Source organism: Phoca vitulina, unplaced genomic scaffold (genome assembly GCF_004348235.1).
Source record: "Phoca vitulina isolate PV1807 unplaced genomic scaffold, GSC_HSeal_1.0 scaffold36, whole genome shotgun sequence".
In the NCBI taxonomy this organism is placed as follows: domain Eukaryota; kingdom Metazoa; phylum Chordata; class Mammalia; order Carnivora; family Phocidae; genus Phoca; species Phoca vitulina.
Genome location: NW_022589739.1, coordinates 16,126,265 through 16,153,013, shown reverse-complemented (window position 1 = coordinate 16,153,013; position 26,749 = coordinate 16,126,265). Strand labels below are relative to the sequence as shown.

At 45.0% G+C, this 26,749-nt stretch overlaps 1 protein-coding gene across 3 annotated transcripts in view; it reads right to left on the bottom strand.

Annotated features, from left to right (window-relative positions):
* Nucleotides 1-26,749, bottom strand: part of GVQW3 (GVQW motif containing 3) — a 50,801-nt gene that overhangs the window by 8,002 nt on the left and 16,050 nt on the right. Inside the window, exon 2 of one of the 3 annotated variants that reach the window (XM_032427350.1) lies at nt 11,624-14,602. The exons of 1 other annotated variant lie outside the window; for it this stretch is intronic. In XM_032427350.1, coding sequence (XP_032283241.1) covers nt 14,346-14,602 — 257 coding nt within the window. In that variant the 3' untranslated portion in view covers nt 11,624-14,345. Of the gene's footprint in view, nt 1-11,623; nt 14,603-16,448; nt 16,884-26,749 lie in introns of those variants that run through there. One more of the 3 variants, XM_032427349.1, reaches the window with a different exon arrangement.

Here is a 26,749-nt window from a genome sequence, read left to right as displayed (position 1 = left end):
GAACTGATAGAGAAGTCTACAGGAGAAGGCTGTGGGTCCATTCCCAGGGGTCTGGTGGTGGGCTTGGAGCTTCTATTGACCAAGAGTCAGCAGTTAGGAAGAGCTGGGTATAGAGTGGAGGAGAGTGAAGACAAGCTGGAACCTTCTGGCACCTCCACATCTGTCCATGACTTCAGTGATCAATGGCTGCTGATTCACTTCTGCTTCCCAAATCTCAAACAACTATCTTTAAAAAAAATTATTTATTTATTTGAGAGAGCGAGAGAGAGAGCACGAGCAGTGGGGAGAGGCAGAGGGAGAGGCCTACTCCCCACCAAGCAGGGGCTCAATCTCAGGACTGAGATCATGACCTGAGCTGAAGGCAGCCACTTAACCAAGTGAGCCACCCAGGTACCCCTCAAACAACTATTTTTGTAAACCAACTTTAACCTAGAACCATGCAGTTTGCCACTTAACTAAGCCGGCACACATAAATTTCCCCCCATCGCCATAAAGCCATTTGTCTTCTCCCAATTTCTACGATGAAAAAGAGTGGGCTTTTAAGTCTGACAGGCCTGGGTTCTAATCCTGGGTCTGCGCACTCCCCCGCCCCACCCCCAGTTGTATGACCTCAGGTAAATTACCATTTCCAGACCTTAATGGAGCAGGAATCCCTCCTCTGTGCTACTGTAGCCCCCTGGGCTTCTCTCAGTTGTAGCATTTACTTCATTTTCTTGTCATTATCTATTTATGTGTCCACTTCCTGCACCAGACCACAAGCTTGAGCACAGGGATCATATCTGATTCTACTCTATAGTTAAGGTGCCTAACGGTGCCTGACACAGAATGCTCAGTAACTGCTGGCTGAGGCTGAATCCTTGAAATGGAGACGAGAACTCACCAGACTATCAAGCTAACAACAGTGGAGCCCAATACTAAGACATTAAGGCAGTGAGACCCACCTGTGTCCCTATCACATTCAGTACCCTCTGTAAAAACAGGCTCCAGACACCCCTACCTCATCCACAGCTTCTATGTTAAACCATTCCACTCCCCAACCTGTTCTAATCATCCTGATTCCGGGCTCTTGGGCTTGTTTTCTGTTTATCACCTGCTATCACCTCTTGGACCTATTACCTTAAATGTTCAAGCCCCCAGCTCTCTAACTTGCTTGAATTTTTCTTTTCCCCTTTGAGTAAACTATTTTCCCTTTCTTGGCATGTTTCCCACCGTCCTACCCGAGGTTCTCAGGTCAGAGACAATGAAAGTCCCTGCCCTCGGGGAGTTCTCAGTCTGGTGAAAAACAGACAGGGAAATCAGCAATTCCAGGACAGTGTGGTAAGAGGTCTGTTGAGGGATGTTCAGGGTACGATGGGAGCATAGAAAGAATGAAGAGCACCTAATCTTACAAGGAGAAGGAAGTATACATTGATCTGAGTCTTGAGAAATTGTTTAAGAGATTCCCAGGCAGAGAAAGGGAGGACGTGTGTTGCAGACAGAGCCCACATTGCAGTGGTGTGAAGACAGGAGGGACAGGGCCTGGGAGGCTGCAGGTGTACTGGTGTGGTGGGAAGAGCATGCAAGCGCAGTTGGGAAGTGGAAGGAAATGAGCCAACATTGTAAAATTGGGAGATATCACATGAAATTCTGGATCTCCAGTTTCTGTTGAAAAATCAGAAGATCTGGCCATACTGGGCTCTCACTCTCATATGAGCTGAGAGTTGTGTATCCTTGTTAGATGCCATACATGCCTTTGTTTTTTGTTGTTGCTGTTTTTTATTTATTTATTTTATTTATTTATTTTTTTAAAGATTTTATTTATTTGACAGAAAGAGACACAGTGAGAGAGGGAGCACAAGCAGGGCGAGTGGGAGAGGGAGAAGCAGGCTTCCCGCTGAGCAGGGAGCCCGATGTGGGGCTCGATCCCAGGACCCGGGGATCATGACCTGAGCCGAAGGCAGACGCTCAACGACTGAGCCACCCAGGTGCCCCGTTGTTCCTGTTTTTTAAAGAGTGGATCTTTTAGGGGCACCTGGTTGGCTCAGTTGGTGGAGCATGTGACTTTTGATCTTGGGGTTGTAGGTTTGAGCCCCATGTTGGGTGTAGAGATTGCTTAAAAAAAATAAAATCTTAAAAAAAGAACGAGTGGATCTTTTATTTTTATTTATTTATTTATTTTTAAGGTAAGCTCTTGGCCCAATGTGGGGCTTGAACTCTCAACACTAAGATCAAGAGTCGCATGCGCTACCAGCTGAGCCAGCTGGGGGGGCCCCACCATATGTGCTTTGTAACTCACTTGTCTCCACCACACTTTTGTCATCATACTTGCACTCTTGTTTTTCTTTAAGGAGAGAAATATTTCTTAATACCTGGCTCTCTGTGAAAAGTGGGGAAGTGGAGTACCCAAGAGCCAGGCATTCCGAAAACTGGGAATGGTGTGTTTCTTGTGGAAGTGAAGAAACAAATGTATCTGCTGGAGGACTGCAATTTTCACCTAAACTCAGTCCTCTTCACTCATTTATGTTACCTGCAGGGTTTGTGACATAGAGTGATGACCTCATGGGGCTGCTTGACTTTTCATAAAACCTTGCAGTGTTCACAGACCATCAAGGAGGAATGTGCCGAGAGTGTTAGTCTTAAAGGTGTAGGAGACATGTACATGTCTGCCTAGTGCTTGTCAAAGAGACGCCCATGCTGACTCTCAGAGCCTCAAATGGTGATGAATCGAGTAGAAAGAAATCGAGGGGACTCAGAAAAGGGCTTGTCCGTGGCCCACAAACAGCTAATGGCAGGAATTCTCCACAGCCAGTGACAACACAGAGGAAATGCTGTGCCCTCACTTCCAGATTCAGAGCCAGAAGACCAAGGTGCTCCCAGTAATCATGCAGAACTGGCCCAGCTTCTTAGTAACAGGGTGACTTTAGAACTCCCCCTTGGTCCTCACATCCTATGTAGCTGCAGTGCACTCCCAGGCAGCTAGGGCCTCCAGCCTTCCGAGAGCCTGGAACTCCTGCTCTGAGCTCTGAGCTCCTTGCAGCTGGCTGAGTGAGAAGAGACCGCCTTGGGCTCCTCGGGGGCCTCTTGTTTTCAGTGATGATTCTCTGCAGCTCGGCTCTGGCAGTCTTACCTCCTCTCCCTGTCTAACTGATCCTGGTCCTCTGGCTCTGTCAGCACCTCTGCTGTGTACACCATGACATGTGTGAGTCTTGAGCCAGGCAGGAACCCTCAGAGTGAGGTGTGAGTTTCTTCGCAAGCCATTGAAGCTGCCTTTCTGCGGTATGCCAGACATCTGGGCTCTGCTAATCGGCAAGCAGTGCCTTCGTGAGGTGGTCAGGGGGAAGGGACCCCCAGAGTCTTTAAATTGAACTCCCCACTCCCCACCTTTTCCCACATCAGTTCTGCTTGTACCTGCTGAATTAACGCACATTAAAGCATAATGCTAAATATGTTACACTTCTGATGAAAAGCTTTCACTGGCGCCTCATTTTCCACCAAATTCAAACCAAGTCACCTGCCCTGGCATTTGGCCCTCTCCCAGGAAGATCCCAAATGCTTTTTCTAGGCCTGTCTCCCACTATAAACACCAAATACTCCAGCCAGAATGATACGCTCCTAGGCCGGCTTTCCCTGTGATCATAAGATGACTGCCACAGTTCCAGGCATCACATCCAAACACTACAATGTGCAACAGAAGAGGGTCATCTCTTTCTTTTGTGTTTGTTTTTTTGTTTTTTAAGTAGGCTCCACGCCTAGTGTGGAGCCCAACGCAGAGCCTGAACTCACAACCCTGAGATCGAGACCTGAGCTGAGATCAAGAGTTGGTCATTTAACCGACTGAGCCACCCAGGCGTCCCTCTTTTGTGTTTTTTAAGACTGAGAAAACATTTCCCTGTCTCTCCCCTCCAAGTCTTTACATATGCTACTTCCTCACTGATGGCCCTCGCATATCTTTGGCTGGATTTGGGTCTCGAGTGATTTAATCCAATCGCAGACAAAAGGAAATAGATCACAATGACTGGCTTGGGCAGTCATATTGGAGATAGAGTCCCTTTTCCTGAGGGATGGATATCTGAGCAAAATTAGGATTCTGTGAGCGTGAAGATGGGATGATTGTTGGGTGGGTAACCAACAGAGTCTGCTGCAACTTGGAATCTGGCAGATGGTAAGTGTTAAATATACGTTACCTATTGTTATTAACTCTTACTAGCTGTGTGAACTTACTCAAATGACATATCTCCTAGAGCCCCAATTTCCTCATCTGTGAAATGGGAATAGGAGTATCTAATTTGCTGGATGGTTATACAATTAAATGAGATGACATCTGTAAAGTCTTAGGTGCTTAGTAAATGATGACTGTTTATTATAATTGTATATAATTATTGCCAGAGTACTGGGCAGCAGGCTGAGGTCTCCCAACAAAGACCAGAGGTTCCTAGGGTTAACCTCAGCCTGAAAAAGTCAAAAGCATGAGTACTAGAAGCAGTTCATACTCAATGTTCTATAGTTGAGGTTGTGAGTATCAATTTGCCAGACCCTAATCTGTCAGGAATGGTTGCCCCTGCCCAACAGTTCCTTGGTTTCAGGAGACCCAGTAAGACAAGGATTCCTGCTAGAGGGCCCACTCTCCTGGTGCTCTTGCCCCTAGAGGGCACTAGACGCAATCCTGCCTCCCCTCCAGCAGGGATTTGTTGGCCTATGACCAACAACTCATCCTAAAGTAGATGTCACTTCTTGGCCTTCGAGTACTCAACTTAGGATGAGAGATTGATGGGCAAGAACCATCCATAGTCTCCTTCACATCTCCACAGCACCTAGGACTATAGCTTTGTCAGACCCAGGTTCCCATCCCAGCTCTACCATTTACTAGCATTGTGACCTTAGGCAAAGCTCTTTCTCTCTCTTTGAATATCATTTTCCTTACCTATAAAATAGGGATGATAATATCTTATCTGTTTCGTAGAGCTTTGGTAAGGATTACCAAATGCTTACACTTTTACAAATTAAGTTTTCCCAGTAGAGGTAGAAATTAGCTTATCCTAATTTTTACACATGAGGATACTGAGGTTCAGAGAATAAGAACTTGGTCCAATTCACACAGCAAGTTAGTGACAGAGTAGGGATTTGAACCCAGGTATCTCTCCATGCTCTTCTCCTGGCCCATCTTTCTCTCTTAATCTACTCATTAATCTCCTCTCTGAAGTCAGAGGCCCTCACAGATCACACCTCCCACATTCCTTCCCACAGTGGTCTCTCTATCCTCTGAGCTCCTAAAGCACTTGCTTGAACCTCCCATTGGTTCACACTTAGAGGAGTACATCCAGCTAGCCAGGCCATAAACCTGAGCTCGCCCTTGACTCTGCCCTCTCCCTCACTCCTCATATCTAATAGGTTAATAAGATCTGTCAATTCTACCTTCTAAATAATCCTGAAATTCCCCTGCTTGTGTTTCTGCTCTCGCTGTCTCTCTCTCAAATAAATGGATAAAATCTTTGAAAAAAAAAGGGGGGGGGGTGCCTGGGTGGCTCAGTCGTTGGGCATCTGCCTTCAGCCAGGTCGTTATCCCAGGGTCCTGGGATCGAGCCCCACATTGGGCTCCCTGCTCCGCGGGAAGCCTGCTTCTCCCTCTTCCACTCCCCCTGCTTGTGTTCCTTCTCTCGCTGTCTCTCTGTCTCTCAAATAAATGGATAAAATCTTTGGAAAAAAAAAAAAAACCTGAAATTGTTATATACTCCTCTCTTCCTACTACCACAACCCTGTTTTAGAACCCCAACATCTCTTGGAGTAATGCAGCAGCCTCCTGACTAGTCTCTGTGTCCCAAGGTCACCCTCCAGAATGACATTTCTGGTAGAGAAAGCTGACCATGTCACTCGTGCACTTACAACTTTCAGAACAGGTGGCCCTGCTCTCTTATGCAGCCTCACCTTTCATCACTTTCCCTTCAAATTCTGTTCACTGGTCACTTGGAATGACCTGCTGTTCCTGGAAAGACCACACTGTCTGTCCTCCCCAAGCCTTTGCTCTTGCTACTTCCTCTGCCAGGATCAATACCAGCCCCACTCCCATCCTTGCCTAGAAACCCCTCCTCATCCTTCAGGATGGGGTTCAGGAAAACATCTCCTCTTTCTCTACCTCCTACCCACAGCTCAAATGATCTTGAAACATTTGGTACTTATTTCTTCCATTGCATTTCTATCCCGGCTGGATTGTAACTGTCTTTTACTTTATCTTTACCACTAGATTATAAGACCATGAGTGGAGGGCAGGGTCCCCCAATTTAGTCATTACTCTACCTTCAGATGAGTCGAGTGTTAAAGTGTTATCACTACACTGAAGTCTTATCAATGAAGGGGAGTTCTGCAATTTCCAGTGAAGTTGCCATTGATGTTGTGTGGAGCCCTAACGGCACCACAGAATCATTCACCCTCCCTCCCTCTGCGCCCCCAGAATCCCAATCACAACAAAATAGCATGATGACTTACTTCCTTGGGCGACTTCCAGCAAGTGGAGCATTTCAATAAACAAACAATAAAAGTGTGGGACAAATGGGAGAGGGAAATGTAGGCTCCCAAGAGGAAGATTGGAATTGGGCTTGGCAAGAGGCTATGAATGCTCCTAAAGCTGACAGATTTATTATTGGGAGTTTTGTGTTTACACATGGACCTTCCCTGCCTTTAGTATACTAACAGGGAGGGCTGGACATAGAGTCAAAGTGATTTGGAGGACAGAGGAGCCCTAGATTCATTTGACTTGGAAAGACCTTTGAATTTTTATATTCCATCTTCAAACACAGGGGTGCTGAATGGGCTTAGTGGGGTATAGGTGCCTTTATGCACAAGTGTGCTCTCTGCTATCCCTCTCTTTCTCTCTCACCACACACACACTCATATACACACTCACACACGTACTTCTGTATGTAAGGATTTTTCTAAAAAACTTGATCATACTTCCATGCTTCCCCAAGAAATTAGATAGATAGAAAAAAGACCCATAAACTTCTTTTCTATTTCTCTGGATCTCAAGGATTTAGATATTCAAATTCTCCTATTTGTTTGCATCAAAGCAAATGTCTCCATTCCAAGTCCCAGGGTCCCATTCCTCCCCATTCATGCCTTAACTTTCATCTAAGAAACTTAGGAACTTGTGAATTCTAACATTATAAATCTACAGCCACAGTATCAAAGCTTGGGTGTGATTTTCAATTATATTAATTCTGAAGCTATAATATATAAAAAAATTATCTTAGAGCCATAATAGAAGCTCTTAGGTTCTCAAATTTGCATAGAACTGAGTCCATAACAGTCCATTTCAGCAGCAACTTGATCTACCAAAGACTTGCTTTTCCATAGGCATATCATCCCAGGAATTCACAGGTAGTTTCTAAGTAACTCTTGTGCCATTGCATGCCATCAATTACTAGTTATTGAAGGAGGCAGTCCACCAGGGATCCCAAGTGTCCCTGTACATCCTTGTTGAGTGTGCCAAACTGTAAGACCTAACCATGCTCTGTCCCTGAGTCATTTCTGTAACTACTCTCAAAGGCAATTAAGTAGGTCAAGGTGATCACAACATGACTACTGTACAACTCTTCACTCCGCAGGGGAAGGAGACTGGCTTATTGGCTGCTTGTTATAAAAGGTTCTGAGCCCTTGGCCAAGGGTTCCTCAGCTATGGTGGAACTGCATTGTATGGGTAGCTGCCATCTGGACCCATTGCATTGTCCCATGGGACTCAAGGGCAAGGAGACCAGCCATGCTGTTGTTGCCCCTGCTGTTGGCAGTGCTGGGAAATAAACTTTCTCCAATCTGCTGCATCTTGTTTTCTTACCTTCAGCACCTATAGAGTGTGGCAAGCCAACCTAGAGTTCTGTTACTCCTTGCCATCTTCCATGAGGTGGCGGCTCTTCCCTGACACAGTATCCTGTTTTCTTTTTTTTTTTTTAAGATTTTATTTATTTATTTGAGAGAGAGAGAGATCACAAGTAGGCAGAGCGGCAGGCAGAGGCAGAGGGAGAAGCAGACTCTCCACTGAGCAGAGAGCCTTATACAGGGCTTGATCCCAGGACTCTGGGATCATGACCTGAGCCAAAGGCAGATGCTTAACTGACTGAGCCACCCAGGCGCCCCAGTATCCTGTTTTCTACTGCCAATGAGGTCATTGCTGAATTCACGCTCAATCAGGTCATATAACAATCCCAGAGTTCTCTCTTTGAAGGTCAGTTTCCCACAACCACTTTCCATATCAACTACTGTATTAGTTAGTGTCCCATGAAATGAAAAACAAATCATCCTAGATCTGTGCTGTCCAGTATGGTAGCCATTAACCATATGTGGCTATTTACATTAAATTATTAAAATGAAATATAATTAAAAAGTCAGTTCCTCAGTCACACTAGCCACATTTCAAGAGCTCAGTACCCCTATATGGTTAGTAGATACTGTATTGGCCAGCACATTAGGCCATTTCTGTCATCACAGAAATTCCATAGGACAGTACCACTCTAGATTACGTGAAACAGAAAGGGATTTAAAGCAGGCAATTGTTTACAGAAATGTTGGGCACATGGGAATAGTCCAAGGAAGGAAGGGCTTAGAAGAGTTAGAAGAGAAAAAAGGAGATTACGAAGATGCTGCCACCCTGGGTAAAGGCTGGCCCACAGTAGGTACTGTCTGTTAGGGGTGCTGCTCTGAGAAGGAACCCAAGAGCCTGTGCTTGGTGCTGCTGCTGCTGCTGGAGACACCATAAAAAAGCGGGACAAAACAATGGCTTCTTCCTTCTACACACCCTTCAGTCTCCTGCCAACACCTTCCAACTGGCAAGAGAGTCTAAAAAAAAATGTAATTTGCAGTGTCCATATGTCTTAAAATACTACAGAGAGCAAAGAGGGTGGGAATGTATCTTAAGACCGACAAATAACTGCATAGAAGGGATTTTTATCAGTGCTGCTATTATTAAGGGTGGCAGGGCTCCCGCCCTATACTTTACATCCATTCTCTTATCTCTAGCAACTTCCCCCTGCCCTGTATGTCCCAGCCATATGGAACTTTCAATTCTGTTCCGAAACCTTATGTTCTTGCTCCTCCTCCAATCTTGCAGATACTGTTCCCTCTGCCTGGAACATGCCTTTCCTTACTCTTCGCATAGTTGGCTATTCTCATCCTTCAAATATCAGGTCAGATGTGACCTCCTCAGAAAGACTTTCCATGACCTTGCCATTCGGCCTAAAATAGCTTAATCTTCCTGATGTCCCGCCATAGTCGTTCCCCATCAAGCCACCCTGTTTATTTTATAGTCCTTGTTTTTTATTGAAAATTATCTTCTGTGTTTATTATCTGTCTTGTCTCATAGAATGTAAGCTCAACAAAGGCAGGGGCCTTGTCTGTGTTGTTTCGGGCTGTGCTCTCAGCATTTAGAACACATCCTGGCATGTAAGAGAAATTCAGTAAATGTATGCTGTCTGAATGAATAGTTTCCATCCATTTTTCTGCTATGTGTTCCCATAGAACCCATTCTTCTCCCATTGTGACACTTAAAGAAACAAGTATAATTACTTATATCTGATCCCTTGCTAGACTATAAGCTCAGTGAAAGTAGGGACCATGTATGTCTTATTCCCAGTTGAATCCCCAGTGCTTAGCACAGTGCCTGGGATAAAGCTGGAAGCAAGAAATTACTTGATGGATTTGGTCATCATATTATTCTATCAAAAAGTTTGAGAGATGATTTAGTAATGAGTATAGTGAAACTAAGCAAATGAAAACAACGAGGCAATTATTAACTCTAGGAAAAAATAAACAAAAATGGAAATATAATCATAAAGCCCCACATGGCTTGGCTATGAATAATATTTACATAGTCATAATCAGGACCAACAGGACGTATTAGCTTTTTTAGACTTTATGAGTTGACATTTTTCTATACTGGTTAGTAAATAATAACTATCTCAAGCTCCCTGAGTACCCCACTGCTATAGCTCCAATTGCCCTAGCTCCCTGTCTTAGAATTCCCTGAACCTTCCCAGGATCCAGCAACTAAAGAGACAATACCTGGCACAGTCAGGGGCTCCAGAAACCTACTGGAAAGGCCAGCATCTCTTTGGATCAGTCAGTGCTTGTGCCAATAAGTAGCCTCCAGCCCATCCTGGGCACTCCTTTTGTTTCCCCTCAACCCTGCTTGCTATACCTCCCTGGGCCCAGGGAGCCAGTCCTACATGGGAACCATCCAGAGACATCAGGCTGCCAGCCAATGGCTGGCCTGCCCCACCTCCCACACATCAGCCCCTGTCCCCGAGTGTTCTACCTTCCCCCAAGAGGTTCTGCCCTCACTAGGAGAGACAACAGTCCTGGAGGGAATGCTGGCATCTCAGAGGGCAAATATTTTTAATGATACTTCTGGTCATAATATGTAAGCACCATATGATGATTTAACCAAAAATTGTGATACAATTATATCAGAAGATGCGGCAGGGAAGTGGTGTTAAAGAAATCTTCCATTGCTCAAAGTCAGTGGGTAATGTCTGAACTTAAAAATCACAAAGCAGCAGTATAGGTATATTATTTAGAGAATGGAAGTAAATACAAAAAGCTGGAAGAAGTAAAACTGGCTAGTTGACTGTGAGGTGCAGGGCTTGGTGTGGGGATGCATGGGACGGGAATCTACTGTTTTTTATTATAAGCCTTAGAGAAAATTTGAGTTTTGAACCATGTACATATTACTCTTTTTTTTTTTTTTTTTTTTTTAGGAGACTGCTGCAGGAATCCTGATCAGCGGTGATGGCAATGAGAGATAAGTGGATCCAACATTATGATTAGGCGATGAATTGGCATAACTTGGTAATTGCTAGTGAAAAGAGTGAGAGGGGGGAGTGAGAGGAGAATCACACAGAATTGGCTTTCCTAGATGGCGCAGAGGTATCTGGGAAGGCCCCTCCCCTCAGAAACGTCTCTCCCTCCCGCCCAGCACCGTCCTAGGGTTAGAGAAGGACTGTTTCTTGGTGAGCACTTGGATGCCAAAAGTCTCCCCAGGCACCACATATTGCAAGAGTGACTAACTCTGCTTGGGAGAATTGAAACTAGTTCAGAGAGAAAGGGGTATTTAAGCTGGGTCTTGCAGATAGTATAAAAGCTTCCAGTTCCATAAAGGGTGAGCTCTATGGTGAGAAGGCATGTTAAGGGAAGGATATTCTCGGGCAAGGGTGATGGAGGATAATAGGAAGTACAAAGGCACAAAAGCATGGGAGAATAATTTGGGGGGGTGGGTGTGAGTCATTCCATGTGGCTGCAATATGGGAGGCATGTTGTGGGAGAAAATAGTGGGAAATAAAGCAGGACCAACAGTTTGTGAAGAGCCCAAGGGCCTATAATGTAGTCCAACTGGTCTTCTCCCTCGAGCTGGTGGCAGAGTAAAAGGCACAAACCTTCTGAACAGTAATGTGGAAATATATATCAGGAGCCATTAAAATGATTCTAATCTCTGTCCTAGTGATCCTGATTCCTGGAGATTGTTCCTAAGGGACTACTTTTTAAAGGATGAAGGATAAAGGATAAAGTGAGCAATATTCATTAAGCTATTTATTGCATCATTATTGGAAATAGTGAAAAATTGGAAAACAACCAATGTTTCCCTCAAAGGAAAATGCTCAAGTAAAAAATGGTGCATTCACCCAATGAATAAGCAATAGGCCGACTTGGTGTGTCTGTCAGAATTTAGATGGGCTAACTCAGGAAGCCTGCTGGGCCCAGGGGAGGGGAAAAGTTCTGTTGTGGGCAAGAGAGGAAGGGTGGAAGCAGAGTGGACCCTAGGTCAGCCCCAGCAAGGGGAAGGGGAGGGGAGCTACCATTCACTGGGCATTTCCCTTTCGGTATCTCATTATATCCTCATAGCAATCCTATGAGGTGGTACTAAATACCATCCCCGTTTTGCAGACAAGGACCGGAGGCTCCCAGAGAGGCAGTGATCTGCTCAGTCCATCTGGCTTTGAGGTAAGAGGCTGAGATTCCAATCTATATCTATGTGATGACAGAGGAGTCAATGTTTTTCCTCTGCCCATGATGCCAGTTGTCAATGATGACAATGTTATCTATGGGGCATTCCTTCTACATGCCCTGGGCATCTTTCTTTAGTCTTGGGGAAACCAGACCAAGCCTGTGTAGACACCAGGGGTTGGCAATAAGTAGCAAAATGGAAAAAGCTGTATGATACAATGCTGAGCAATAAAAATAGAATATGTAATTGTATCAGTGATGAAAGCAGCCAAAAAAAAAAAAATTACACTACCGACAATGGCAGGAAAGGGCAAGGAGAAATGGAAACAGATAACGTGTGAGTGGGTGCTCTTTCCTCTTTCTCTTAATTTTCTGTTGTTATCATTGTATTATTTGCACAATAAAACCCACTTTACAATGAAAGAAGGAGAGACCGAGAAAATGTGAGCCCCTGGGGTAGGCCCACGGCCATGCCTTTAAGTCCAGCTGCAGCTCCAAGCCTTCCAAGCCATTCTGCCAGCAGCACTCCTAAAAGGAGCTGGCTTCTTCTGGACAAAGGAGGGAAGGAGAGCAACTTCGCGTGTGACTCACGCCAAGGGGCTTCGAGTCTTTGCCATCGCGCTCTAGATGTTGGTGTCACTGCTACATCCCAGGGGGAGCTTTCCCCTTAGCTGGGAAGGGTGGCTGTGACCAGTGCTCTCCAGCCCCAGCCTCTTTGCCTCTGATGGTTGTTGCGGTTCCCGGTTCCTTCGCAGTGGGCTCTCCTGGCTGGGGGTTAGGTTCCGCCTTGCTGGAGGAAGGGCTAGCATGAGATTCTCTCTGATTCAGGGACAGAGGCCAAAGTGACCCTAGCCAGCAAAAAGGGCAGTGAGATAGCAACATCCATGACTGGGTGTCAGAGCTGAGGCCCAGTGATTTTTCTTTTGTTCATGCTCAACACCCCCTACCTCACTTGACTTCACTCTGACCTCTAGACCAATCCTTTGACAATTTCATGCATTTGCCTGTGCTGTTCTCTCAGTCTGGAGTGCCCTTGCTTATGCTTCCTGACAGAGCTAAACCCTGCCCATCCTTTCATACCACTTCCTTGATGAAACTCCCCAATTTCCTTTTGGGGAATGAATCATTCCCTCCTCTGGCTCCCACAGCACTTGATTTGTATCTTTCCCGTGGCAATTGTATTTTTCTGTAGCGTGTTATAGTTAATCATGTCCACGTCTGTTTCTCCCACTAAATGGGGAGCCTCTCAAGGTGGCCAAGGAACCTGTCTTATCCAACTCTGACTCCTCACAGAGTGTGGCCAACCTCTGGCATATGGTAGGTGCTCAGTCAATGTGCGGAATGACATTAAATTCAATGGGTGAGTTCTTCTACTTTCTATGTCATAGACTCTGGGAAAGCTGTTGAGATGGTAGACAGATGACCAGTTGGTTTTATATCTATTTCTTTCCTGTGCATTTTGAAAGAGGCAGGAAGAGGAAGAGAGTTAAAGCTATCTATGGATCCATATTCCAGAGATTTCAGCCAGGGATCCTGAGAGGGGGTAATAATATATATAATAGCTAACATGTGCAGAGACTCTTATTTATACTTTCACACCCATTAACTCTGCTGGGTCTCACCAGGACTCTAGGAAATAGGCTGAGTGGCAGCATTTGGCTTGTCCTAATGTTAACGGTCAAGAAAACCAAGGCTCAGAAAAACGAAGTAATTTGCTCATGAATCCATCAACTCAAAGTATTGAGCTGGGACTCAAACCCAGATCTGTTGACTCCAAATCCCATGCTCTTGATATTGTAGAGGTGACAAGGACGAAGGCTCTCCTCCTCCTGATAAACATTTGCAGAAGGAAACCCATAGCTTAAGCCTTGGTAAGGTGCATTGGCATCAGGCCCAGTTGTCCCCCTCGTGCATGTTTATCTGCTGATCTAGGGGTTTAGCTCCTCAAGGGTAAGGACCACACCTGTTCCTTTATTTCTTTTCCCCCAAAGCCTCAGGCCTTTGGCAAACCCCACACTTCTGCTGGGTTTTGGTTTCCCTGTCTGTAAAATGAGGGGGATGAGCTAGAAGCTTAAATTGGGTCACATTCCCACCAGTGCCCAGCGCAGAGCCTCGCCCCGCAGCGCCCACCGCCTTCCCCCTGGACGACTCCCCAGCTCCAACGCTAGAGGCCTCCCGGACTCCAGCTGACATGATGGAGTGTATACCCTGCACGTTGCAGCCTCTTCCCAGGCTGGCTGCAGAAACCCTGCCTCCTCCAGACAGCTGGGCCGCTCCGCTCACACGGACCAAGTTGGGAGCCTCATTAGTCATGTCAGATGACACAGTTAACACTTGGGGCCGGCACAGCCAGTTCATCAAAAGCTCCTATGTGCCTGGCTCCGTCACTGCAGCTGAGGAACTACTGTATGTGGGGCAGGCAGCACATCAGAGGGGCAGCGCCAGAGGGCCTCCAAATTGGTTTTGATTAATTGCATAGACATGTCTTTAATTGGTGCCAGGGTAGCAGCCAGAGAACTTATGGGAAAGCAGGATGTTATGCTTTCATTCCCTGAAGTCCCATAAAGCAGTGAAAGATGAGGAACAGAATCACTGCTCGTTGAAAATTTATTGACCGTGCAGACCCAGAAAACACAAATAACTATCTGAATTGAAACCTAACCTCATTTTCCCAACTCACTGGAAGCCAGGCATGTTCCTCTCTGCACCCCGGCCTGCCTGCTGAGATGTATAACTGTGCAAAAGGTGTGATTTCTAAGAAATGAGGGCTTGAGTACAGAGACAGCATACTCGGCTTTCCCAGATGGGCGCAGAGGTATCTGGGAAGGGCCCTCCCCTCAGAAATGTCTCTCCCTCCAGCCCAGCACCGTCCTATGAATTGATATTAGAGGCTGATTCACTTTGGGTAAAACCTTCATTCATACTTTCTTTTCTACCTCTTGGAGATTTAAGACCCATGGACTGAGTAGGTACTAAATACGAAACACTGTTCTGGTGTCAGGAGGAATATAGAAGGAAGTGAAGTACAGACCCTTCTGTCAAGGAGATGGTTATCTAGAAGAAAAGAGAGGCCAGGTCCACAGATGAACTAACACATGGTGAGCGCATCACATAGAAGGTGAAGCTTTGGGATCTGGCACCAAGAGGACTTGGGTTTAACTCCTAGCTCTGATTCTTATTACTGAGCCACCTCAGAAGTCACTTTGGGGGGCGCCTGGGTGGCTCCGTCGGTTAAGCGTCTGCCTTTGACTCAGGTCGTGATCTTGGGGTCCTGGGATCGAGCCCTACGCCGGCTCCCTGCTTTGCGGGGAGCCTGCTTCTCCCTCTCCCTCTGCCTGCAGTTCCCCCTGCTTATGCTCGCTCTCTCTCTCAAATAAACAAATAAAATCTTAAAAAAAAAAAAGAGTCACTTTGATACTCTGAGTTTTAACTACAAAATAGGATAATTACCACTTACTACACATGGCAGTCATGAGGCTTGTAAGAGCAGAGTTGAAAGTCCCCAGCACAGGGCCTGGCACTGATCAATAAGTGGTTGCTAATTCTGATTGTTACCAGAGAGGTTCTGATAGAGGACTGTGTGAGAGCTCATTTATTCGAGGAACAAATAAATGTTTCCTGATCACAGAGTCTGTGCCAGGCTCCGTGCCGGGCATTAGGAGTTTAGGAGTTTAGATAGGAAGCTCTGCCCTTGATGAGACTGGGGTCCACGGGGGGAGTAGCAACGCTACAGTATGGAAGGAATGGCAAATTGTTACGGGTATGCTGACAGAAGTGTACTCAGTGACAATGGGGAGGAAAGGAGACAGTCACTTCAACCTGGGGAAGGCAGGATACATTTGCCTAAACAGGTGATGCTTGAGCCAAGTCCTAAAAGAAAAAAGATTTTCATTTGCAGATAAAGCAAGAGAAAGCATCTTATACACAATGCCAGTTTCTCTCTTTTTGTTCCTAGAGCAAGCAAAGGTTTTCCCCTTGGATCTTAGAATCAGCTGCTTTCTTTGTACGGAAAGTTCTTCCCTTAGATATTCCCAAAGCTGCCTCCTTGTTGACCTGATATTTTCTTATGTGTTCCTTTGTTTATTATATGTCTCCCCCACTAGAATGACAGGCCCATGAGAACGTGAGATCTTGGCTATCTTTTTCTCCACTCTGTTACAACATCTAGAACATTGCCTGGCACAGTGTAGGTGTTGAATATATGTTAGTTGCATGAATAAACAAACAAAAGGAAACACAGGAGGGAATACTGCAATCAAGGAACTATAAGCTCAGTGTGTGGTGCACAGCGGGTGCGGACTTTCTCTCTCCTAAAGTTGAACAATGAAACAATGAGTTACGCCTGAAGCATAGCCCAGAGGAACTGAGGTGGGAGGTCCTCAGTGGAAGAGGTGGCCTCTGAGCTGTGCCCTGAAGCCAGATAAGGATGACAATGGGATGGGAATGTCGGGAAAGGGATCGGCAAGATTAAATGAGATAATTTACAAATCCTTTCCAACCTTGAGCTTCTAAGGATTTCTCACAAACAAATCATCTCTTGCCACCTTTCCTGGTCCCCTCACCCACATCCCTCCTTTCCACTCCGCCCTGTCTGGAGGCTATAAAGGGCATCTGACACACCATTTCCCGCCCATGTAAGTCACGGGCTGCTGTGTGATGCTCATTCTCGGTTTTTACCATGCCCTAGGTGGAGATGGTCCCATAACTCAGGGTTGAGGCCCCAAGCAAAGCCAGCCTTTCCACAGGGTGGCAAATAAGGGGGAACTGTTTACCCACCAGCACCTTCCTGGCCCTGCTCCCGGATAATTTTATGTCCTCTGGTCCTGGATCTGCTCCTTAGTTGGATGCACCTCAGTTCACTTGCTGGAGCACGGATGTGTGACTGTTTAACTGCTGCTGCTTCCTGTCCCAGGGATCCTGGGCTTCAGGGAGCATGGGAAAGAGACAAGAAAGAGAGCTTTATATGAGGTAAGCTTTGACAGTACTAATAACGGCCAAAAACTAACTTACACTTACACAGTGCTTAACAATTTACAAAGCCCTAGAGAACTCCTATTCATCCTTCAAGACCCTGTACAAATGTTACCTCTTTTCACCAACCTTCAACTTTCCCAGGCAGAGCTAATCCTTCCCTCCACACTTTGTAAAACCTCCATTACATCCCTAACTACCTTGTAATAAGTTTATTTGTGTACATGTCTCATTTCCTCCATTAAACCATCAGCTCCTCAGGGGCAGATCTCTTCTCTCCTAGTAAAACCCATTTCTTTCTTTCTTAAAAAGGGATTTTCATTATACATATTTTTCTGATTATAAAATTAATACTTAGAGTTACAATGATCAAAAATTGTATATATAAAAGTATAATGAAGAAAATTGAAGGGCGCCTGGGTGGCCCAGTTGGTTGGGTGTCCAAACCTGATCTTGGGTCATGAGTTCAAGCCCCATGCTGGGCTCCACACTGGCTGTGGAACCTACTTTAAAAAAAATGTTATCGGGGCACCTGGGTGGCTCAGCCCATTGGGCGTCTGCCTTTGGCTCAGGTCATGATCCTGGAGTCTTGGGATCGAGCCCCACATCAGGGCTCCCTGCTCGGCGGGGAGTCTGCTTCTCCCTCTCATGCTCTCTCTCTCATTCTCTTTCTCTCAAATAAATAAATAAATAAATAATCTTAAAAAAAAAATGTTATCAGTGCTTTTAGCTGGGTGATGAAATTATAGGTGACTTTAATTTTTTTTTTTTAAGATTTTTATTTATTTATTTGACAGAGAGAGACACAGTGAGAAAGGGAACACAAGAAGGGAGAGTGGGAGAGGGAGAAGCAGGCTTCCCGCTGAGCAGGGAGCCCGATGCAGGGCTTGATCCCAGGACCCTGGGCTCATGACCTGAGCTGAAGGCAGACGCTTAACAACTGAGCCACCCAGGCACCCCTCTTTTTTTTTTTAAAGGAGGCTCCACACCCAGAGTGGACCCCAATGTGGGGCTTGAGCTCACAATCCTGAGATCAAGACCTGAGCTGAGATTAAGAGTCGGACACCCAACAGACTGAGCCACGCAGGTGCTCCAGCCCTGATAACATTTTGAGTATAACTTGAGTCTATCTTGAGCCCTTTTTTAGCATATAGAAAGTAAAAATGGGTCTATGTAATGCATATAGTTTTAGTCTTATCATCTATTCTATTGTGAACATCTTTAAACATCATTGATGATTCTTCAAAATCATCATTTTAAATGACTACATTAGGGGCGCCTGAGTGGCTCAGTCGTTGGGCGTCTGCCTTCGGCTCAGGTCATGATCCCAGAGTCCTGGGATCGAGCCCCGCATTGGGCTCCCTGCTCGGCCAGGAGCCTGCTTCTCCCTCTGCCTGCTGCTCTGCCTGCTTGTGCATGCTCTCTCTGTGTCAAATAAATAAAATCTTAAAAAAAAAATAAATAAATGACTGCATTATTTCATTTAATGAATATACCACAATTTACCTGACAATTTCCCTGTTGTGGGACATTTGGGTTAGTTGTTTCTTTTTACTATTTTGCAAATAAAATGAATAGCTATATACATAGACCTTTGTCTGCATCTTTGACTTATTTCCCTAAGAAAGATTCCTAGAAAGGGAATTTCTAGGTCAGCTGGTTTCAACTCTTTAAAGGTTCTCGATGCTTCATGCCAAATTGCTCTGAGAAAGTGATGCCATTTACAGTTTCACCAATACATGAGTGGGCCCACATCCCAGTGCCCCGACCTGCATTAAGTATTATCCCACTGGTATCTTTACAAAGTCCAGTGGTCTTCTCACAATGCCTTTCAAAGTGAGTACTTTTTCTTAAACACAGCAGAAATTATACAGCGAAACTCAAGAGTTGTCTTCTTCCAAGATATCAACCTGGAAGGGTATATTTATTGCAACAGTGCTTCAGCTACTTTAAACATTTCTGTAATTCGATTTGAAAATTGCCTGGGAAGCAGACAACCTGGGCTTTTGTATCTAAATTGTACAATGCTGTCTTTGGAGAATGATTTCCTTTTTGGCAATGGTCATAAGTCATTTGGAACTCCTGGTAAATGAGACGAGGAGCTGCAGCTGGAGTCAGGGTCGGAAATGAGGTATAATTGGCCAGTAACGATTGAGGGCTTGTCATGACTTGCAAAGGGGTGTCCCACTGGAGCACTGGGCATCATCGGCACAGTGCTGAGCCTCCCAGTGTGACTGTTCCGAAGTGGCTGCACTTGGGCGGAGGCTTGGGGCTAGCACGTAGACTTAGGGAACCTCTTCTCGTGACTTCATGGTTACTCCGTGTGCAGCCCCAGAGTTAGGCGCCAACTCATTTTAGAGCTGATCCCTTTCCACCTTCTCTCTTCGTCAGGCCCACTTGGGCCTGATATGTCTCCAGGACCAAGAGCTTCAGGGCCAGGTTAGTGGAGAGGGAGCACAGGGCGTGGCAATGGACTGAGCCCTCAGAATGCGGTCAGAAAGAACTGGGTCTGAGGCCTGGCTCTGCCTATTACCGGCCGTGTTAGGTCTCATTTGTAAAAGAGCTTACTTCACAGGATTGTTAGGAGAAATGGAGAACACATACAACCACACACAGACACAGACACAGACAGGCAGACAGACAGATGGACAGACAGACATACACACACCCACACAGAGGCATGTAAAACATGTATTGAGCACGTCTCCTCTGCCAAGTCCTGCCAAGTACCGTGTTTTATTTTTTAAAGATTTTATTTTATTTATTTGAGAGAGAGAGAAGGAGCAGGGGGAGGGGCAGAAAGAGAGGGTGAAACGGACTCCCCACTGAGCAGGAAGCCTGATGGTGGAGTTAGATCCCAGGACTCCAGAATCATGACCCGAGTGGAAGGCAGAAGTTTGCTTAAGCCACCCAGGCACCCAAGTACCGTGTTTTATACGCATGCAGCACACCCTGTCGTTGACCATCCAGAAACCATTTCTCCTATACTACCTCCTACCACCTCTCCCTTGTTGTTAGGGGTGGTCGTGCGGCCCAGTTCTGGCCAATGAGATTTAGGTAGCACTCCGCTGGGAATCACTGGGGGAGCTTTTGTTTTCCTGATGAAACAGGACGGCTGAGTCTGAACTGTCCTCTCACCCCCACCGCTTCCTGCCTTGAACTTGGAGGTGAAGGCTGAGCACTGCAGTGATCTTGTATTCAAGATGGAAAGGACAAAGGAGCACCTCTCTGGAATTCTTGGTATGTACCTATTTGTTGAAATCATTGCTCATCATCATGACTTGCAACTGGAAATATTCCAATGCACATCCACAAAAAGTGTCCATACATAATAGATGCTCAATAAAGGGTTCCTATTTACACTCTTATTTACATACAATTCCTCCCCCTAAAGAACTAATGATATTAATGATGGTTATCTCATATTTATGCAGTACTTGGCAATGTTCGTAAGATTTTCACATCCATTTTTTTCATTTGATCCTCACAACTCTGCAAGGAAGGCAACTTTTTATCCTAAAGATTCTTTTCAATTACAAGAGGATATATAAAAAGTATTCTAGTATGCTTATATGTTACATATCGACTTGTTTTCTCTCCTCTTCTTTTCTTCTTCCTTCCTTCCTTCTTTCCCTCCCCCCCTCCTTCATGCCAGTCTCGGGTCTGTTTTTCTCAGACCTACTTCCTAGCCCTCTGCGCTCTGTTCTGTTCTGTAACACAGGGAGGTAGATCCATTTAGCCTGTGAATCCAGGCTCCAAGACATCTGGCTTCCAGCTGTTTGGCCAAAGGGAGGTACTAGCCAGAGACTGGGAGTAGGTGTATGGGAGTGTTTCTTCTCCTCGCCATCTGCCCTAGGTAGCATCTCTGGCTACTCATCATCCATGGCTCCTGCTGTCACAAACAGGCCTGCTAGCGTTAAAGTTTCTTATCACCTGGCTCCTGGGCCCTGGTGACACTGGCCCCCCACTCTGCCCCTTTGCCTTATGGGTGGCAGTGGTTTCCTGCTCTTGCTAAGTTCCGGGATGCCTCTCTGTCTCCTATCCCATCACCTGTGTAACCAGTCAATCTCTTTAAGGCCCCTCTACTCTACAAACTCAAAGTATCTTCTTTGTCCTCAGACCTGAACTGATCTCCATCAATCTACCACACCTTTGCAGGGCACCCACTCCAAGGCCTCCGTGCAAGATTCACAGGGAAGGAGCTGCTCCCAGGTTAGGGGGCTAAGTGAAAAGCCTCACAGTATGCCGGCCTCTGCTGGGACATCCCCAAACCCAGCAGAACTTACAGGGAAGTCCTGCCATGACCTGGGCTTCCTCCTGCTTCCAGAGGCAAGCCAAAAACAATGTGCAGGATCCTTGTATGTCCCCTTCACTGTCTACTGCACAAGTATGCTTGAGGATGCTTCTGGACGGTAGGGGAGATGCCTCTTGGCTTTCACATCCTCCCAGCCAAATGCTCCTACCAGTGGCTCTCAGGTTTAAGACAGTCTAGCTTCCACGGCTTGCTTTCTACTTCCTCCTCCTCTCTCCCAAACAGCCTTACCTAGGAAGCAGGAGGAATCTTATCCAGAGTGTTTGCTTCAGCAAAATGCCATGGCAGAATTGCCCAGAAAGGCTAACAGCGGAGAGACGGCAGAGGTACCAAGCGACCTTTGAGATGCCTGGATGTCTTGCACGGGATTTGTGGGCAGACTGGACACACAACCTATTTCCCCACTTAAAATTTTATGGCTTTGGCAATTTAGACAATCATTCTGAGCTTCACTTTTCTTATCTATACAATGGAAACAATGTCTTCCTCACAGAATTATTGTTTCTGATCTGGCAACTTCCAGAAACATCCCACCCCCTGCTACAGACACAGAGAAATTCTGGGTGAACTATAACAGAAGTGTTTTATTTTGGGGCACCTGAGTGGCTCAGTCGTTAAGCGTCTGCCTTCGGCTCAGGTCATGAGCCCAGGGTCCCGGGATCGAGCCCCGCATCGGGCTCCCTGCTCAGCGGGAAGCCTGCTTCTCCCTCTCCCACTCCCCTTGCTTGTGTTCCTTCCCTTGCTCTGTCTCTCTCTGTCAAATAAATGAATAAAATCTTTAAAAAAATGTTTTATTTTTACCACCAAATTTGAAAAACGTTGAGAGAAATCCTCAGATGTCAGAAATGAAAAAGAAATGAAAATGCACAGCCAGAACAGGGTCCAGGTGACGTGCCTTAGCAGCACACAGGGATTTCACACTTAGCTATAGATTCTGAGAGCTGCAGGCTAGGGTTCCATTGCACACCAAGGAGTAGGAGATGGGGCTTCAGTCCCAGCCAGGTGAGAAAGCTGGAACGGAGCCCCCTGCATAGAGCCCTGACACGGGGAGCCCCGCCCCTGTCCACGAAAAGGAGACTGGGAAAACCACCCCAGCATTAGTGAAGTTGCAAGGAAGCTTGATATCTGAAGAGGCCTTAGGTGGGGAAAAATGACACTCATGAGAAATTAAAACCCTAACCTCTGCGAAAAGCATATGGGGTCTAAATTTACTTTGCCTATATGCACAGGCACCTACTGAGATAAATTAACATAAAAATTGGTCCAGACCATTAAAATTCTTAGGTTAGGGCTGAAGTAAGACCTATTAAAATTCTTAGGTCACAGCTGACGGTGTATTCAAAAGAGCCCTGTAGGGATGCTTAACAATCCAGGGCTTGAGGAATCCACTAGGAAAAACAACTCCTGTTGAAGATGCTCACAAAATGTAACAAACCACATGTGGAAAGAAATTACCAAAATGGAGCGCCAACACACACAACTAACTAGGAGGAAAAAGGGTAAAAACAGAACCATCTGAAAGAGACTATGAATTTGGATGATTAAAATAGAGATAAGAGAAGGAATAGAGGCATAATAAAAAACCAGGATAGTGTGAGAGAAAGAGTTGGGAGATATGAAAAAGATGCATACAGAACTTCCAGAAATGAAAAACAGCCCCTGAAATTAAAAACTCAAAGGATGAGTTAAACTACATATTAGATCTAGCTGAAGAGGGAATTAGAAGAGAGATTTGAGGACATCACCCAAAATGGAGTAAAGACAGAAAGGGATAGAAGACCTGAATAAGAGTTTAAGAGATATGAAGGATAAAAAGAGAAAGTCAAGCATATGCCTCACAGGAGTTCCAGAAAGATTTAATAGAGGGAATGGTAGAAAATCATTATTAAAAATATTATAGCTGTGGGGCGCCTGGGTAGCTCAGTTGTTAAGCGTCTGTCTTCGGCTCAGGTCATGATCCCAGGGTCCTGGGATCGAGCCCCACATCGGGCTCCCTGCTCAGCGGGAGGCCTGCTTCTCCCTCTGCCTGAGACTCCCTCTGCTTGTGCTCACTCTCTCTCTGTCAAATAAATAATAAAATCTTAAAAGAAAAAAATATTATAGCTATATTAGTTAAGGGTTCTCCAGAGAAACGGAACATATGTGTGTGTATGGATACGTATACGGATATGTGTATATGCGCAACGCACACACGCATACACACACAAAGAAATTCATTCTAAGGAATTGGCTTACACAACTATGGCAGCTGACAAGTCCCAAGACTTGCAGTCGGCAAGCTGGAGACCCATGAGACCCAATGGTATAGTTCCAGTCTAGGAGTTTGAAGGCCCAGAACCAGGAGAGCCAGTGATCTAAGTGCCAGTCTGGAAGCCAGCAGGCTTAAGACCCAAGAGAAGCTGATGTTTCAGTTTGAATCTGGAGGCCAGAAAGGGCCAATGTCTCAACACAAACAGCTAGGCAGGAAGAGTTCTTTCCTACCTTTTGGGGGCAGGGGTGGGGATGTCAGCCTTTTTGTTCTAGTCAGACTTGATTGGATGAGGGCCACCCACTTAGGAGGAGGCATTCTGCTATGTGTCATCCCCAAACACCCTCAGAGACACACCCAGGAAAAGGTCTGACCAAATATCTGGGTGCCCCCTAGCCCATTCATACCTCAGTGAAACTGCAAAACCACAAGAAAAAAAATAATGAAAGCTGTCAGTGAAAAGGGACCGATTACCAAAAGGGGTGTTAACTGCAATGATGGCAGCCTTCTCATCAAAAATGGAAACCAGAAGACAGGAGGATAATATTTTCAAAGTGTAGAAAGAGAATAAATCTCAACACAGAATTCTATACACAGTGAAATCCATAAATGAGAGCCAGATTTTCAGACATTTTCAGACAAGCAAAGCCAATGAGTTTACCTCACACAGACTCTTGCTGAAAAGAGCGCTAGTGGATATACTTCAGTAAGAAAATTCAGTCCAGAAAGAAGTTACAAGGAGCGTGATACAAGTGAGGTCGGGGCCACAGCCAGCTCCCATCAGCCCAAAGAGCTGACTGCTAGAATTTCAGCAATTCCGAAAACTGGTTGTTAAACAGGGTCATTATTCAGCATTAAATTATATAAACTTACAATTAAATGAATTATTTTTTTTAAAAAAAGGTAAAAAAAATCCTCACAATCCATCACTTCTTAATTATTTTACTACAATGTTGCTATTATCTATGCTCTTGAGGTAATTCATATCTCCTATATATGGTAGAAGTAATACAGAATGGTGTGCCACTGTGCATTTCTTCCCATCTTCAGTGATGTCACGTCGGCAATTTGAGCATTTACACCCCAGAGATCAACAACATTCCCTACCAAATAAGAGCTGGCTGTTAAATATCAGCACACCACTGAATACAAGAAATAACAGTTTCCACTCCTACCTATATATCCAAGGGAACTGAAAACATACATCCACAAAAATACTTTACACAAAAGTTCACGGTGGCATTATACATAATAGCTTAAGGGTAGAAACAATTTAAATGTCCATCAACTAATGACTAGTAAATAAAATGTGGTTTATCCATACAATGGAATAGTATTCAGGCATAAAAGAGAATGAAGTACTGATACATGCCCCAATACGGATGAACTTTGAAAACATCATGCTACTTGAAAGATACCAGACATGAAAAGCCATATATTACATGATTCAATTTATAAGAAATTTCTATAGAATAGGCAAATCCATAGAGACAGAAAGTAGTTTAATGGTTGCTAGGGGCTAGGGATAGGAGGGAATGGGAAGTGACTGGTAATGGATATGGGATTGCTTTTGGGAATGATGAAAATTTTCTAAAATCAGGGATGCCTGGGCGGCTCAGTAGGTTAAGTGTCTGCCTTTGGCTCGGGTCATGATCCCAGGGTCCTGGGACTGAGTCCTGCATCGGGTGCCTTGCTCAGTGGGGAATCTGCTTCTCCCTCTGCCTGCCGCTCCCCTTGCTTGTGCTCTCTCTCTCTCTCTCTGACAAATAAATAAATAAAACCTTTAAGAAAGAAAATGTTCTAAAATCAGATAATGGTGATGGTTGCACAGTTTTGTGAATATACTAAAAACTATAGAATTGTACACTTAGGAGGGGGAATTTCATTGTATGTGAATTATATATACATATATTTTAAGATTTATTTTTTAAAAACTTTTTTTTTTTTAAGATTTTATTTATTGGAGAGAGAGACATCCTAGGACCCTGGGATCACGACCTGAACCAAAGGTAGATGCTTAATCAACCGAGCCACCTAGGCACCCCTAAGATTTATTTATTTTAGAGAGATGGGGGGCAGGGTAGGGACAGAGGGAGAAGAGAGAAACTCAAGCAGACTGTGCTGAGCATGGAGCTGGACGTGGAGCTCGATCTCAGATGCTTAACCGACTGCACCACTCAGGTGCCCCACGAATTATATTTCAATAAAGAAAAGGGACTGAAGAAAGGTAGGCAAATAAATTAATATGCAGGCTTGTAAATCTAAAATACTGGCTGTTAAATTATCTAATGGGGGGCGGTTAAAAGTTGGAACCAAAAAACTAAAACCCAAATTACTTGGAAGATAGAAGGGGGTGGAGATCAGAACTGAAGAATTCTAAGGATCCTGAAATCTTCACAATGAGCTAGAGATAGTTATTAACTTAACAATGTTAAGTCAAGTATGCACATTAATAATGTAAGAATATCCACCGAAGGAACAGAATTAGAATGTATAACTTCCAAACCACTCCTAAGAATAAAAAGGGAGTAAAGAAAACAACTAAACCAAAGACAGGACAAAAGAATAAAGCAAACACATGGTAAACAGACAAAACAAAACAATGGAAAAATTCCCAATATATCATCATAATAAGAAACAGAAACATGACTAAGAAAAGATTCTCATATTTTTTTAAAACCTAGCTGTATGTTGATTACAAGAATACATTCACGAGGTAATGACCCAGAAATGTTAAAAGGCTGGGGGAAAATACACTGGGTAAACACTAAGTGAAGTAATGCAATAATAATAAATTTTAAGATAAAAAGCATTATTAGAGATATAGTCATATACTTTTTTTTTTTTTAGATTTTATTTATTTGACAGAGAGAGACACAGCAAGAGAGGGAACATAAGCAGGGCGAGTGGGAGAGGAAGAAGCAGGCTTCCCGTGGAGCAGGGAGCCTGATGCGGGGCTTGATCCCAGGACCCTGGGATCATGACCTGAACCAAAGGCAGACGCTTAACGACTGAGCCACCCAGGCGCCCCATAGTCATACACTTTTTAAAAATTTACTATTATTATTTTTTAAGATTTTGTTTATTTATTTGAGAAAGAGAGAGCAAGAGAGCACACAGAGGAAGAGGGAGAAGCATACATCCCGCTGAGCAGGGAGCCGGATGCGGCGCTTGATCCCAGGACCCTGAGATCATGACCTAAGCCGAAGGCAGATGCCTAACTGACTGAGCCACCCAGGCGCCCCACAGTCATATAC